The sequence below is a fragment of the Podarcis vaucheri genome (assembly GCF_965113315.1).
Source record: "Podarcis vaucheri genome assembly, chromosome: 2".
Classification (NCBI taxonomy): Eukaryota; Metazoa; Chordata; class Lepidosauria; order Squamata; family Lacertidae; genus Podarcis; species Podarcis vaucheri.
In genome coordinates, this window is record NC_138760.1 from 112,760,913 (window position 1) to 112,775,391 (window position 14,479).

Sequence of the window (14,479 nt, forward strand, 5' to 3'; positions counted from 1 at the left end):
TGTGACACATAACAATCCCATGTCTGTCTGTTCCTTAAGGTGGAATGGAAATGTCAACAGGCTCTACAAGGCCTGTCGCAGCCACAGGCAGGCCCAGAGGGGCCCAGTGTTTTTGGTGACCTTCGTCCAGAGGGGCTCAATGTAGCCTCAGGAAATCCTGCCAGGGCTCACTGCATGCTGTGGGGGTCTGGCCGCCTGATTGAAAATTGGTGCCCCTGCAACCAGTGCAGCTGTTTTAAAAATGGGGTAATATGGAATCTAAATGGAAACCCAGCGAGGAAGCTAGCTGCTGTATTTGGGGCCAGTTGGAGTTTCTGAGCCGTCTTCAAGGGCAGCCCCCCGTAGAGCGCATTGCAATAACTCAGTCTGGAAGTTACTAGAGCATGGAGTACAGCGGCCAAGTCATCTCTGTTCAAAAGCAAGCTGTAGCTGGCAAACCAGCCATAACTGGAAAGCTACCTATGCATGTGTGGTAATATTTTTGAGGAATTGAGCACTGCTTTTCACTGAATGTGGATAAAAGGGGGGGGACCACTTCACAATGTTGTCCAGATGGTACAGTACCCCATACATATTGCAATATCGCAAGTGGGAACAACAATTTCAAGGGGCTGTAAGTACAGAAGCACACACAAAGGAGATTTGTTTCATTTATAATGTAGATGGTCGACTAACAAAGAAGCGCTCCTGGGAAATAAATAATGAAAATTGAAACGATTCTTGGATTTATTAATATGCACTTAAGATGGTGCTTATGTTCTTACAGGGAAAGAACTGGCCTCTTTTATGATAACAGCTGTCGGGATTGTGTGTGCCAGATAGTGGTTATTTTTTTATTTTTTTAAAAAAACCTAGTTATTAAGGAATAGATAAATAAAGCACAAGACAATGTCCTTAAGGCAAAATTAAATCATGATATGAGCAGAAGGGGAGGAGAGTTAAATTGATGGATTTAATCAGATCTCTCCTGTTGTTGTGCGCTATGGAATCAAGATGTTGTGAAATTAAAATAAAAGGAAATGGAAAATAGTATTTAAAGTTTAAATTAAAAGAAAGGGGTTACCTTCTTACTGCTTCTTGTTAGGAAAACACATCATATGCATGGAGTATGCTGTCGAGCCATGCGTTCAGCTACCAGAAGATCAGAGCTTTCAGGAAGATGGCAACTTGGAAAAAGTGGGATATTGCTGAGATTACAAACAGGGTCGCTTGTATTTTATTATGCTACAATCTCACTGTACAAATGCAGAATTTGGTATCGGACGCAGCACTTTGGCCTCCAGAGAATTTGCACTTAGAGCACAGGAGCATAGGATAGAAAGCTGCGATATACCGAACCAGATCTTTGGCCCATCTGGGCTCAATATTGTCCAGCGTTTCAGACAGGGGTCTGTCTCAGCCCTACCAGGCATTGAACCGGCAACCTTCTGACTGCAGAGCAGTTGCTCTACCGCTGAGCTATGGCCTTGCCCCTTAAGGTTGTGGAAATAGATGAGCACATCTGTGTTATGTCCCCATTCTCAGTCCCCACTGCCATCGGTCAACATGGTCACCATGCTGGGAAACATCCCTGTAAAAAGCTGTTTCTGGGGAGAGCTGACGACACCGGCTAGATGGATGAATGTTCTGACTTCAAATGGATGTTCCAATGAGTGCCCTTCCGCATTCAGTGAATGGGTGAGGGAGAGGCAGGATTGCACCTAGAAGCCCCTTAGAAGCAGAATACCTGCTCTGAGTGGCTACATGTCCAGCACTGGAGCAGTACAGGAAATATATATATATACAGTGGTACCTTGGTTGTCGAACTTAATCCATTCCGGGAGTCCGTTTGATTCCTGGAACAGTTCGAAAACCAAGGCACGGCTTCCAATTGGCTGCAGGATTTTCCTGCATTCAATCAGAAGGTGTGTAAACAGCGCCAGACATTCAGCTTCCAAAAAACAGTTGCAAACTGGAACACTCACTTCCGGGTTTGTGGCGTTCAGGAGCCAAAATGTCTGAGTGCCAAGGCGTTCGACAACCAAGGTACGACTATGTGTGGGTCTTCTTCGGTGACCAGACAGAGAATAAAGCCATGCAAAATTGCTCAATATATGCAAATGTGTACCGATCCTAAGGTCACATTCCTCTCTTCCTGTCCTCAGATGCCGCTTCTCCTGGTGCTGAGCTTGCTGGCGCTGACGACACCGCTACCTGGCGACGGGGCGCTTCACCTGAACACTTCCGAAGGTAAGAACCTCTGTTCCCATCCCCGGCTTCCCCACATCTGCTCAAGGAGCTGCAATTCTGGCTCGCTGAATTCCCTGTGGGGTGCATATGAATGAACAGCTGAAGGCTGGTTCTTTCCAGACACTTCTCCCAGTTTGCATCACACATTAAACGTCTGCTCAAACAACCGTTTCTCGTTGTGTTCCTGTGTCTTTGACATTGTTAGCGTTTCTTATTATTTATTCAGCAGTTAAAATATTGCCGAGAAGCCTGCAGCCGAAGGATATCGAGCGGCTAGGCCCAAGTGCGTGTGTTGAACTTACCTCAGATCCCTCTTCGCTTTGACCTTTTCCTCAAGCCTTCTTTGTTTTCAACCCACCCTTTCCTCCAAGGACTCCTCCTGGTGTGAGGACCTCTCTGGACAAGTGGATCTTCCCCACCTTGCTTCCGGTACTCCCTCAATCGACAGACTTATCGCTGCCACCACCGCACCAGGTTGCAAACCACCACATTCTGAGAGGGGCTCATGTGAGCGCCGGCTATTTTGACATTCCCACAATGCCCACAGAGTTGCATTGCTCTGAGGCACTGTGGGAATGTCAAAATGGTGGGTTTCTGCCTGCCTGTGGCTGCCCCTCTGTAAATTTGAACTGAATGGTTGGGGCAGTGGCAGGTGGCAGGGCTCAGCTTAGATGCTGGACCCCCAGAACTCAATAAACACACAAGACGTAACCGGATGTACTTTTGAATAAAGAAGGTAGACTATTCATTGTATCAAATTGTAGGTTTCAACAGAAGTCTCATAAAGTTCAACAAAAAAAGAAGAAGACCCAGTGGATCACTTCATTCTCTAGTCAGTTCATGCAGAAGGTCCATACATGTATAAGTGTCTGTGAAAGGATTCTGTGGAACTGGAACAAACCTTCTTGTGGATTATTGGACTCTGTGAACAGACAGGTGGAATAGACACATACATTTATGGAACTTATGCATGAACTGACTAGAGAATGAACTGAGCATGTTTCACGTAACCATAGCTTTGTTGTTGTTTTGGACCCCCAGAACTGCCTGACCATGTTGTGTGTGCCCACTCTCAAATTCCTGCCTCTCGGTCCATTGTCTGCTCTCTGTGTATCCATTGTATCCCCCGCCCCACAGTTCCCCTGCCTTTCTGGGACCTCTTTCTGGTCCTTAGTCTGCCCCTGTCCAAAGCTGTGTGGTTTAACGCCAGCCAAAGCGACAACTCTCCCTTCCCTCGGAGAATCTGAGTTGCGAACATCCTAACTGCTTTGTTCCCTGAGCAGCTGGAATGTTCATGAAGGTTTCAGGCCCTCATGCCAGTCGTTGTCACAGTCATCCTTTGCCCCGCTTTACAGTTACTTAAACTATTATTTATTATTTTACTTTTATTTATTTGATTTGTATACCCTTATCCGTAGATCTAAGGGCAGTTCGCAACCTGAAATCAGAAACAGGCTAGAGGAAACAGCTCGATAACTATTTACGGTAAATAGAGGATAGTCCCCTGAGGTAAAATGGAGGACTGCCCTCCGTAAAGCAGGACACAGGACCGCCCTCGCCACTTGTTGCCTCTGTTAGTTGTCATGAGCTGTGGCGTATTTGGCCTGGGGTTGTCGCTTGATTATATTTTGGATGGTGTTTTTGTGCTGTTTCCTCGTTTCAGCATGTGATGCTTTTATGATGGAAAGAGGGATCTTTGTTTGTGGTAAAAACCTGATGCGGAACATTCTTTTAGCCAGCATAAAAGAATATTTATGAGGACTGAGCTGTAAGCAAATGCATCCAGCATTGCAGCTGTTACGACAGGGGTTGCTTCTCCTTTTTTGCCAAAGTTGTTGAGATTTCGCAAATAAGTTTTTGAGCTCTTTTTAATGGAATTTGCCAAAATCTACACTACCCGCATGGGCTGCCATACTTCCAGATTTTCACAGACATTTAAGCGATTTCCGTCTGGACATTGCTTACTATGTCCTGGAAATTCAGGACGTAGGGCAACACCACTTGCCACCCACTCCTGAGACGGTATCAAGAAGAACGACGGATGTGCATTATAGCACCAGGGAAAGTCCTGGGTTCAAATCCTCTCTCTCTCTCATGAACTTCACCACTGCCAATCTAGCAGTTTGAAAGCACACCAGTGCAGGTAGATAAATAGGTACCGTTGCAGCGGGAAGGTAAACAGTGTTTCTGTGCGCTCTGGTTTCTGTCACGGTGTCCTGTTGCGCCCCATAGTTGCCTTTGACTGGACTTAACTGTCTAGTGGTCATTTACCTTTACCTAGTAAAAGTGATAACTACTCTGAGCACTTTTAGGGAAGGATAAGGTTGAATTGTAATAAACATGGGAGTTTCTGACACAAGGGGGGGCAGTTCTGCTCTCCTCAAGAAAACTATATCCACAGAGAAAACAGAGCTAAGGGTAAAACACTCAAAAGGGGAGTTACAAACATGCCAAAAGTTATTTAATATTTCGGGTTGCCATATTTCAAAAAGTGAAAATCCAGACACAAAAGTTGTTTAGTTTTGCCCAAAGCTGTTGAATGTTTAATGTTTCATAAGAAAGCATGCTATGGCTGGCATTTTTTTAAAGATGTGTGTGAGAGAGAGAGCGAGAAAGAGAGAGAGAGAGAGAGAGAGAGAGAGAGAGAGAGAGAGAGAGAGAGAGAGAGATTTTCACCTCATCCTGTGGAGACTGGCGTTTTAACCTTTCCCTCTGCTATTGGTTTTTCTAAAAAAAACATGGTGCGCTTTCTAGTGATGCATTTAGCATCATGTCTAGTGTGGCCCTTACAGTAAAACAGTATGGATTTTGTGGCTGAATAATTATCTTAAAATGTTCTTTATTGGGAAGTTGGCTCTGCAGACTGGCTCTTTTATGAGGAAGGAAGTCTCCCAACAGCACATCCATCAGCTAGTCAGGAAAGTACTGGCTGTGTGTACATTTAAGGATGTGCCAATTCCCCCCCCCCCCTTCCTGGCTTAGCTGGTTGCCAAAGATAGGGATCTGTTTTTCACCTGCTCTGGCATCTTTTCAAGTTCCTCTGCTTTCTCTCCCTTGTTTAGCTGAAAGCATGACCAAGTACAGTGGTACCTCGGGTTACGAACTTAATTCGTTCCGGAGGTCCGTTCTTAACCCAAAACCGTTCTTAACCTGAGATGCGCTTTCACTAATGAGGTCTCCTGCTGCCGCTGTGCCACCAGTACACGATTTCCATTCTCACCCTGAGGTAAAGTTCTCAACCTGTGGTACAGTGGTACCTCGGGTTATATACGCTTCAGGTTACATACACTTCAGGTTACATACACTTCAGGTTACAGACTCCGCTAACCCAGAAATAGTGCTTCAGGTTAAGAACTTTGCTTCAGGATGAGAACAGAAATTGTGCTCTGGTGGCGCGGCAGCAGCAGGAGGCCTCATTAGCTAAAGTGGTGCTTCAGGTTAAGAACAGTTTCAGGTTAAGTACGGACTTAACCCGAGGTACCACTGTACTGATTCCAGGTTAGCGGAGTTTGTAACCCGAAGCGTTTGTAACCTGAGGTACCACTGTAAACATAAATTAAACTGTTTGGGGAAGGAGAAAAACCCATTCAGATAGAGTGGGACCCCTACTTCCCACCCCACCCCCAAAAGCTGACTTTTGCTAGATATTCCAGTATATATCCAGCTGTAACTGCTGCATGTTGCTGGCATCCGTCTGTCTCGGGAGATAATAGAGCAGTGCCCTTTTTGGGATGAGGTCAAGCTGTAGGAAGGTTGCAGCGCCTGCTGTGACTGTAGAGACCATACACAAATCTGGGGTGGAGTCCCAAAGGCGGTTGGATGGCATCTTATATACCTCCTTCTAGCAACTCCTGCAGCCAAGCTGGTGCTGACTGCTGCATGCACACATACTGTATTTTTCCGTGTATAAGACGAGGTTTTTTTAAGTATTAAAAATGCTAAAAATTCTTGGTCGTCTTATACACAGATAGTGCAGAGGTGGGACGGGCAATTGGTAGCTGCCGCGAGCTGGAGATTGTCAGCAATGTTTGGGCGGGTGATTGGTGGCTGTGGCAAGGCCTGCCGGTGATTGGCTGCTGCGGCAATTGGGCGGGCGATTGTCGGCTGGCAGCGAGCGGGCAGACAATTGGTGGCTTCATCGATGCGTGTGATGGGCAGCAGCAGTCAGGCGGGTGAGTGATTGTCAGCACCCCACTCCCAAAAAAAGCTCAACCAAAGCTTAACAACTCTGGGCAATCTCCCCCCATTTCCTCAATTTGGAATCCCCCAAAATAGGGTTCGTCTTATACACTGGGGCATGTTATACACAGAAAAATACAGTACATTTGTAGCACATAGCTTCCCCCTAGAATTCCCGAGAACTGTAGTTTTTCCAGAGCTACCATTCCAAGTTCCTGTCACAAACTACAGTTCCCAAGATTCTTTAAATGAATGCTGTATACAAAGCCTTAAATTAAGCTTTTTCGGATGGGGGAATGAGTCCTGATCACATATCTGCATATGAATTTCTATATCTTAAAACTCTGTTAGTTCAGAGTTGGGGAAATTCATCAGATTGGAGTTTATTTTTAGCACTGGTAATCAATGGATGTCTCCCCCCCCACCCCAAATGTCTGAGGCGCATGAAGTCACAGCTTTGGCAAGCCATACTTTAATTAAACAGGAACACTTAAAATGCTTAGAATATTGTTACAAATGCCCAGAGTCTGTCCTTCTTTCTGCCAAGCCGTGGCGAGAGCGCATGGAATCTGTGTCCCTTTTGAGAATAGAAGACGTGGCGGAGACTGTCATGCTTTAAGAACTAGGGTTTGTTCACCTATTTACACCCTTGGTCTGCTTGGAGAGGGTCCAGAACGTACAGCATGGCCCAGAGCATTGCAGACAGTCCTTCCTTCCACCTCGCCAAGAAAGAACGCCCCTTTCTTCTTCCCAGAAGCCTCTCCCCCAGAGCAGTTACCCTGGCAACCTTCCAAATCTCCAGCCTCTGGTCACACCTGGGACACTGAGTTGTTGCAAACCGTGGCTGGCACTCTATTGTAATATTAACAGCTCTCCCCTTCCCTCAGCCTGCCAGACTGGTTTGTGTAAGGCAGCCCAGGAATCCCCTTTCAGCTTATATTCTCCCTCCATATCACAAAGAACACCAAATCCTAGCATTTATTAATTTCTAGGGTTTTGGGGGGTCCCTCCCTACTTCTGTAACAATATCATTGGGGCTGTGGGTTTGTCCGCACCAGAGCATGATGTCTTCCACCACCTAAACATTAGGAAGAACTTCCTGACAGTAAGAGCTGTTTGACAGTGGAATTTGCTGCCAAGGAGTGTGGTGGAGTCTCCTACTTTGGAGGTCTTTAAGCAGAGGCTTGACAACCATATGTGCTCTGATGGTGTTTCCTGCTTGGCAGGGGGTTGGACTCGATGGCCCTTGTGGTCTATTCCAACTCTATGATTCTATGATTCTATGATCCAAGTGTTGCTTTCTATTTAAGATTTTCTTGTGCTACAAAACAAATAAACAGAGGGAAGTACTTGTCATCTCCACTTTCAATTGATGGAGTCTTTTTCACAAGGTGTTGTTCTTCTTTCCTTCTGGTGCATAGTGTTAGGGGGGGGGGGTTGTGTCACCACCACTGTGGGGAGGTCTTTGTTTTTACAGATACAGGGGTGTGGGTGTGTGTTTGTGTGGGTGTGTGTATGACATTGTGAGAGAAGGGGAAAATCCCACATTTGAAGGTGAAAGGTCCCAGACACAGCTGTGATGGGGAGAACCCCTACATATGTTTCATTCATTCATTCATTCATTCATTCATTTTCATTTACAAAAGTGTTTGTACACTGTCCTCTCTCAAAACATCAGGGACTGCTAAATGCCTGCCTTCTGGCTAAGGCTGGTCTGGCCTTTGTAACATCGGGGGTAACTCACAACGCTCCTCCAGTGATTTATGGAGGAACAGGTTGGTGCAAATCCACATATTGCTATGGCATGGACATGCACTCTGTCTGAACAGTCAGGCTGCATTTAAAGCACATGACTGTCCAGGAACCGTTGTCTACCGCTCAGAAAGCTACAGTTCCCAACACCCTTAACAAACTATAGCTCCCAGGACTCTCTGGAGGAGGCCATATGCTTTCAGCTTATGGCGCATTTACGCAGCAAAATAGTCAGTCTCCAGAGACTAATTCCAATTCAGTTCTTCCAGATGCTTATGAGTTTGCAGCCAAAGCCGCACCACCCACAAACAAGAGAATGGCAGGAGCTGATTTGGGGTAACCCCGAGGTACATGGCCATATTTTAAAAAGGTTTAGCAAGAAAACCTAAAGCGGGGGAGCTCCCTCCGAAAGCACAGCCCCATAATAACTTGGTGGAGGTGGGGGGAATAAGAGTTGCTGGAACATTGCAGGCAGAGAAATGTAAATATAGAAAGGTTAGAAGGGTTGTCTCATTACCGTTTTTGGATAGGTCATTTCCTGCTTCCTGCTGAGCAGCTCTTTTCTAAACATCCTCAGGGACAGAGCAAGAGAGCTGGCCATAGACATTAATGGAGATATGAAACACTGTGATGCAGCTGGGGATGGGTACACTTCTGTCTGTCTGTCTGTGTACACACAGGCACACACAGAAAAAAGAGCCGAAGGACAGGGAAACCGTCCAAAACAGGCTAATGAGGACTGAGCATGCTCAGTGGACATGGAATTCTGTTTGATGGTTGAGGGGGAACTTAAGAAACCTAGAAATGGTTGTATTGGGCAAGGGGGGAAGAGTTTTGCAGGGAAAGGAAGCTAAGGGGTATCCAACTAGTTTTGTATACAGTTTTGCAGTCTTCTTCTTCTTCTCCTTCTCCAATCACTTGTAAAATTGTCTTCCATGAGTAGGGTATTAACATTGAGTCCATAAGTGAGTTGAGAATAGAGTACAGTGGTACCTCGGGTTACATACACTTCAGGTTACAGACTCTGCTAACCCAGAAATAGTACCTCGGGTTAAGAACTTTACCTCAGAATGAGAACAGAAATTGTGTGGTGGCGGTGTGGCAGCAGCAGGAGGCCCCATTAGCTAAAGTGGTGCTTCAGGTTAAGAACAGTTTCAGGTTAAGAAAGGACCTCCAGAACGAATTAAGTACGTAACCAGAGGTACCACTGTAGTTGCTTTGGAAGACAATAATCAGGCATCCGAACAACATGACCAGTCCAACAAAGTTGATGCTGAAGAATCATTGCTTCGACAGTGGTGATCTTTGCTTATTCCAGTACACTGGCATTAGTTTTCCTGTCTTCCCAAGAAATGTGTAAAAAATTTAGGAGACACCGTTGATGGAACATTTCGAGGAGTTGGAGATGCCGTTTATAAGTGGTCCATGTTTCACAAGCATACAGAAAAGTTGGTAGAACAATAGCTGCAATAGGGGACGAAGACCCCTCAGCTCCTATGGTTCCTTGCTCTTGATTTCAAGGCGGGTGGGAAAGGCATGTTTGTGGTTCTCCTGGAAAGAACCCCCAGCAAAAAGGGGTCCATGGTGGGGATGCATGTCCTTCCAAATGACAGGTATGTCACTGGTATTACAAATGAAAATCAGAATCCAAACCATTCACCTTGACTTTAAAGGTAAAGGGACCCCTGACCATTAGGTCCAGTCACTGACAACTCTGGGGTTGCGGCGCTCATCTCGCTTTACTGGCCGAGGGAGCTGGCGTACAGCTTCTGGATCATGTGGCCAGCATGACTAAGCCGCTTCTGGCAAACCAAAGCAGCGCACGGAAATGTCGTTTACCTTCCCACCGGAGTGGTACCTATTTATCTACTTGCACTTTGATGTGCTTTCGAACTGCTAGGTTGGCAGGAGCAGGGACCGAGCAACGGGAGCTCACCCCGTCGCAGGGATTCGAACTGCCGACCTTCTGATCAGCAAGTCCTAGGCTCTGTGGTTTAACCCACAGTGCCACCTGCGCCCCTTGACTTTAAGCAGGAGCAAATGCAAGGACTCTGCTTCCCTGGAGACCCCTTCCCTTGGATGTGTCATCGGAGAGCTTTGAAATGTGACTTAGAATTCAGTGGCCGCTCTCTCGCTCTCTCCTCAGATCCCAGTCGGAGGCCTATTTAGAATACTGATCGCTGAGCTGACCCATATAAGGGCCAGAACTCTGTCTGAAACGCTGGCCTTTTTCAGAGGCAAAGGCAGGAAGAGCTGATAGCAAAGGGAGGCGATTACCTCTGTGCGCGGCTCTGCTTTGTTATCTGGCAGAGCTCCTGTGATGTTTCAGCACTCGCTCAGAAAGCGGAAATTCAACAGGTGAAGCTGTTCCCGTGTCAGGTCACCTGTTGGATTCCTGACCGTCAGGTTGCTGTAGAATCAGCAGATGGCCAGAATTAAAGAAACAAATGGTCCGGCCTGCTCTTGCGCTTTTATCAGAGTTAAAAGGATCAAAGGAATTGCTACAGGAGCCTGCACAAGAGCTGGCAGCCTTATGGGAATCGCAGCAGAGTAAGGGCTGGCAAACGTTTGCCTTCAAAGGGGAGCCATGTCTAGGAACCTTAAGAAAGCAAGAGAAGGGCAGGCATTGAAGTTAAGGCCAATAGAAAAAAGACAGTCACGTAACTGAGAAATTGCACAAAACAAATGAAATACCGTGAAAATCCCTTTAACATCAGCAGTAACATCCAGACCATGGGAGCGTCTCAGCCCTGTTCTTGAGTTTGTTGAATATCTGGAACAGCTTATCTTGTATTCCTTTCTTTGAATTTGTGCCATTTAGGTCTTTAAAGCTTTTTGTAAAAGCAGCACTAGAATTTTCACAGTTGAGTCCTCAACCCTTTATTACTGTGCTTTGCTTTCTTCAAGTTGGGCTTTGTTTAAAACTTGCCATTTAGGTTTTCAAACCTTTTTTGTAAATTCAGTATTAGAAAATGTACTTTTGAGTCCTCAATCCTTTATTACTGCACTTTGCTTTACCTAGGTTAAGCTAGGACTAGAAAACTTCAGAATTTTTCGGGGTTCTATCCTTTATTTGAATTTTGGTCAATTAAAGTTTATGATTTTTCTATTTCCTTCTGAGGAAACTGAATAGTTCAGTGAAATGAGGTTTGTAGCCAGCATCCCTTTAAGGCTTTGTTCTATCTTAGGTTTTTCTAATTCTTTTCCTTAAGCTTTTTGATTTTTTTATTATTTAGTTTATTTCCATAAGATAATATTTCTAGCCGATTAATTCTCGTTTCAGGGATTTTCACAGTATTTCATTTGTTTTGTACAATTGAAGTAGAGGCAGCAGAAACGTACATGCAGTGGTACCTCGGGTTAAATACTTAATTCCTTCCGGAGGTTCGTTCTTAACCTGAAACTGTTCTTAACCTGAGGTACCACTTTAGCTAATGGGGCCTCCTGCTGCCGCCGCACCACCAGAGTCCGATTTCTGTTCTTATCCTGAAGCAATGTTCTTAACCTGAAGCACTATTTCTGGGTTGGTAGAGTCTGTAACCTGAAGCATCTGTAACCTGAGGTACCACTGTATTTGGGCTGTGCACCTATTCCAGCTGAATGCCAGATCCTGAGCTGAATCAGGCCAGCTGAGGTTGACCCAGGATTTGTCTGCAACCGAAAATTTGGCCAGAGTTGATTGAGGAGTGATCTGGAGCTGTCAAAGGAGGGGAGGCGGCCCAGCAGAGAGGAGCAGCAGCGTTCAGGCTGCCTGTGTGTGTCTCCTCTTCCCTCCCAAATGTATATTTCATTAGGTTTTTGAGCCCCAGTTAAAAGATTACGCAAGGCTCTAGATTTGGTTTGTGGCCGCTCCGAAGTGCTGAGTAAGGCTCTGAATTAGATTGGGGGTGGGTGGGCATGCACTGCTGTCATGGACTGGCTGGATGCAGAAAAGATGTGGGAGGTACCAGCTGTGAAACCCCCGGGGGGGGGGGAAGGCTCAGAGCCAGGGGACTGGTGGTGGGACTACGATGGGTGACCAGGGGGTGAAGAGGGAGCAGAATAGGAGGAGGAGGCGCCGGAAGCTGAAGGGGCAACAGGGTTTAGTGAGCAGGAAGAAGCTGGGGCAGAGAGCAGTCCAGAAGCAGAGGCAGAAGCAGAGGCTGGAGAGGAGAAGGGTCATGTGATGGCCTGGGAATCAGATTCGGAGGCTGAACCTGAGGGATCCCAGCCTGCACAGGATTCCCCGCCTCCAGAACCAGCTGAGCCGGGGCTGGGGCTTGAGCCTGAAGGGTCCTCACCTGTGCTGGATCCTCAGGTGCAGGCACCAGCTGAGTCTGCTCTGGCTCCTGAGGGGATGGAGGACCCATTGCCTGCAGGTGCTCCACTCTCAGCCCCGTCAGGGGAAGGTGAGGTTGCCTCTGGTAACCCTCCAGCCTCTCCTGAGCTGCAGAGGCTCAGGGCAGAGAGAGGCGGAGGGAACTAAGTTCCCGCAAGAGGAGTGCTCGCCTCCAGGCCAGGAGAGGCGAGTCACCTGAGGATCGGGACCGCCCTATGCCTCAGGGGAGATAAAAGCCAGCCAGCCCCAGCCCCAAGTTGCAGGAGCAACATCACTGGTTGTCAGTTCCAGCCTGATCCCTGACTTGCTTCCCTGCTGGAGCTCCTGACCTCACCCGACGCCCTGCCCTGCACCCAGCTTCAACTTCTACGGACTGCCTTCATTTTGCACCATTGACCTCGGACTGGACTCGGACCTCACCTCTTGGTTAGCCCCCGGGACCAGCACAGGTCAAGAGGCTGCTGAGGAATTCAAGGAGTCTCCCCCTCCTGCTGTGACCAGCTCCCTTCTCCCCTGGTCTCACAGAACACACAGAGAAATGAAGAGGGTGGAGCAAAGAGAGACCAAGCGAAGGAGCCTTAGGCTGCTGGGAAAGGAACCAGGGGAGGAGTCTTAGAGAGCGCAAGAGCCTCATTGGGGCAAGACCTACTGGGAAGGGTGGCTGAGACCGTTAGGACTGAGCTGTTCTGTTTATTTGAACAAAGAGCTCGCTTTCCTGATTTCGGGTGATTTACTGTATTGTTTCACCCTGACTTCAGCTCCTGACAACAACCCTCGTTTGCATAGAACTGCCTGCTCCCATAGGAACCTAGGATGCTGCCTTCTACTGATGAGTCAGACCACTGGTCCAGCTACTTTAGCTCAGAATTGCTTGCACTGACTGGCAGGGGCTCTGCGGGGATCCAGGCAGGGAGTTCCTCCCAGGAGATGCTGGAGATTGAATCCGGTGTTGCTGCACCACTGAGCCATGGCTACACCCCTGTCCTAAAATCCACAGAGACCTTTCCTCAGGTGCCAGTGGCGTAGCGTGGGGGGTGCAGGGGGGGCCGGCCGCACTGGGCGCAACATCTGGGGGTTAGGGTTAGGGGGCGCAAATCCACGGGTTAGGGGGCGCAAATTACTTGCCTTGCCCCGGGTGCTGACAACCCACGCTACGCCACTGCCAGGTGCTCCCTCAGTCTGAAGCGCAGGCGGTGGCTATGATGAAGGGGGACTTTTTAGCAGTGCTATTTGCCCCACTTGTGGAACAGTTTCCCTAGAGCCTGGCACCGACGTTGTTATCAACGCAAGGCAAATACTTCCTTGTTCTCCCGAGCTTTTTAATGCCTTCTGACATTTTAAGAACACCTTTTGAAGATAATTTTAGCACCGTGGAAAGGCTGGGTTGAATATTAGCGCCCTTGGTCTTAACAGAAGTTTCTTGAGGTTTTTTTCTTTAAAAAAAAACACCCTTAATGAAGTTGTTCAGCGCGTTCAATCGATGAGGCTCTTGGATTATGGTCGTTGCTGCCTATCTCCCTAGGTTGGTGTGGGATTTCTATATTGAATTTTCTTGTGGTGTTGTTATACCATGCTTTAAATTCTCTTTGGAAACTAATGGCTGTATGTTGCCTGGACAACATAATGTTAACCGAGTGGCATGGCCTCCACTACCAGCAGCAATACATGCCTCTGAATGCCCGTAGCTGCTTGCAAGCTTCCCATGAGTATCTGGTCAGCCACTGCAAGAACAGGATCCTAGGCTAGATGGGCTGCTGGCCTGATCCAGCACACCCCTCTTACGTTCCTATGGCCATGTGTCCTATTTTAGAGAAGACTGTCCTTGGTTTGAAGGACCGTCGCTGGTCCAAGTCCAGTTTCTTTGTTGCATTGTTGGCATCTGTCTGTCTCGAGAGACAATGGAGTGTTCCTCCAGGGGTGAAGTCAAGCAGCTGCATGAGCAGCGCCGAAGTGACCTGCCTGGGACGCAAACCTGGGCAGCGGGGATGGAGGTCCTGGGCC

At 47.4% G+C, this 14,479-nt stretch overlaps 1 protein-coding gene across 1 annotated transcript in view; it reads left to right on the forward strand.

Annotated features, from left to right (window-relative positions):
• The window catches only part of GABBR1 (gamma-aminobutyric acid type B receptor subunit 1), a 172,705-nt gene that overhangs the window by 71,354 nt on the left and 86,872 nt on the right, over positions 1 to 14,479 (forward strand). Inside the window, exon 3 of the mRNA XM_082209305.1 lies at positions 2,145 to 2,229. Within this exon, the coding sequence (XP_082065431.1) occupies positions 2,145 to 2,229 (85 nt within the window). The remainder of the gene's footprint in view (positions 1 to 2,144; positions 2,230 to 14,479) is intronic.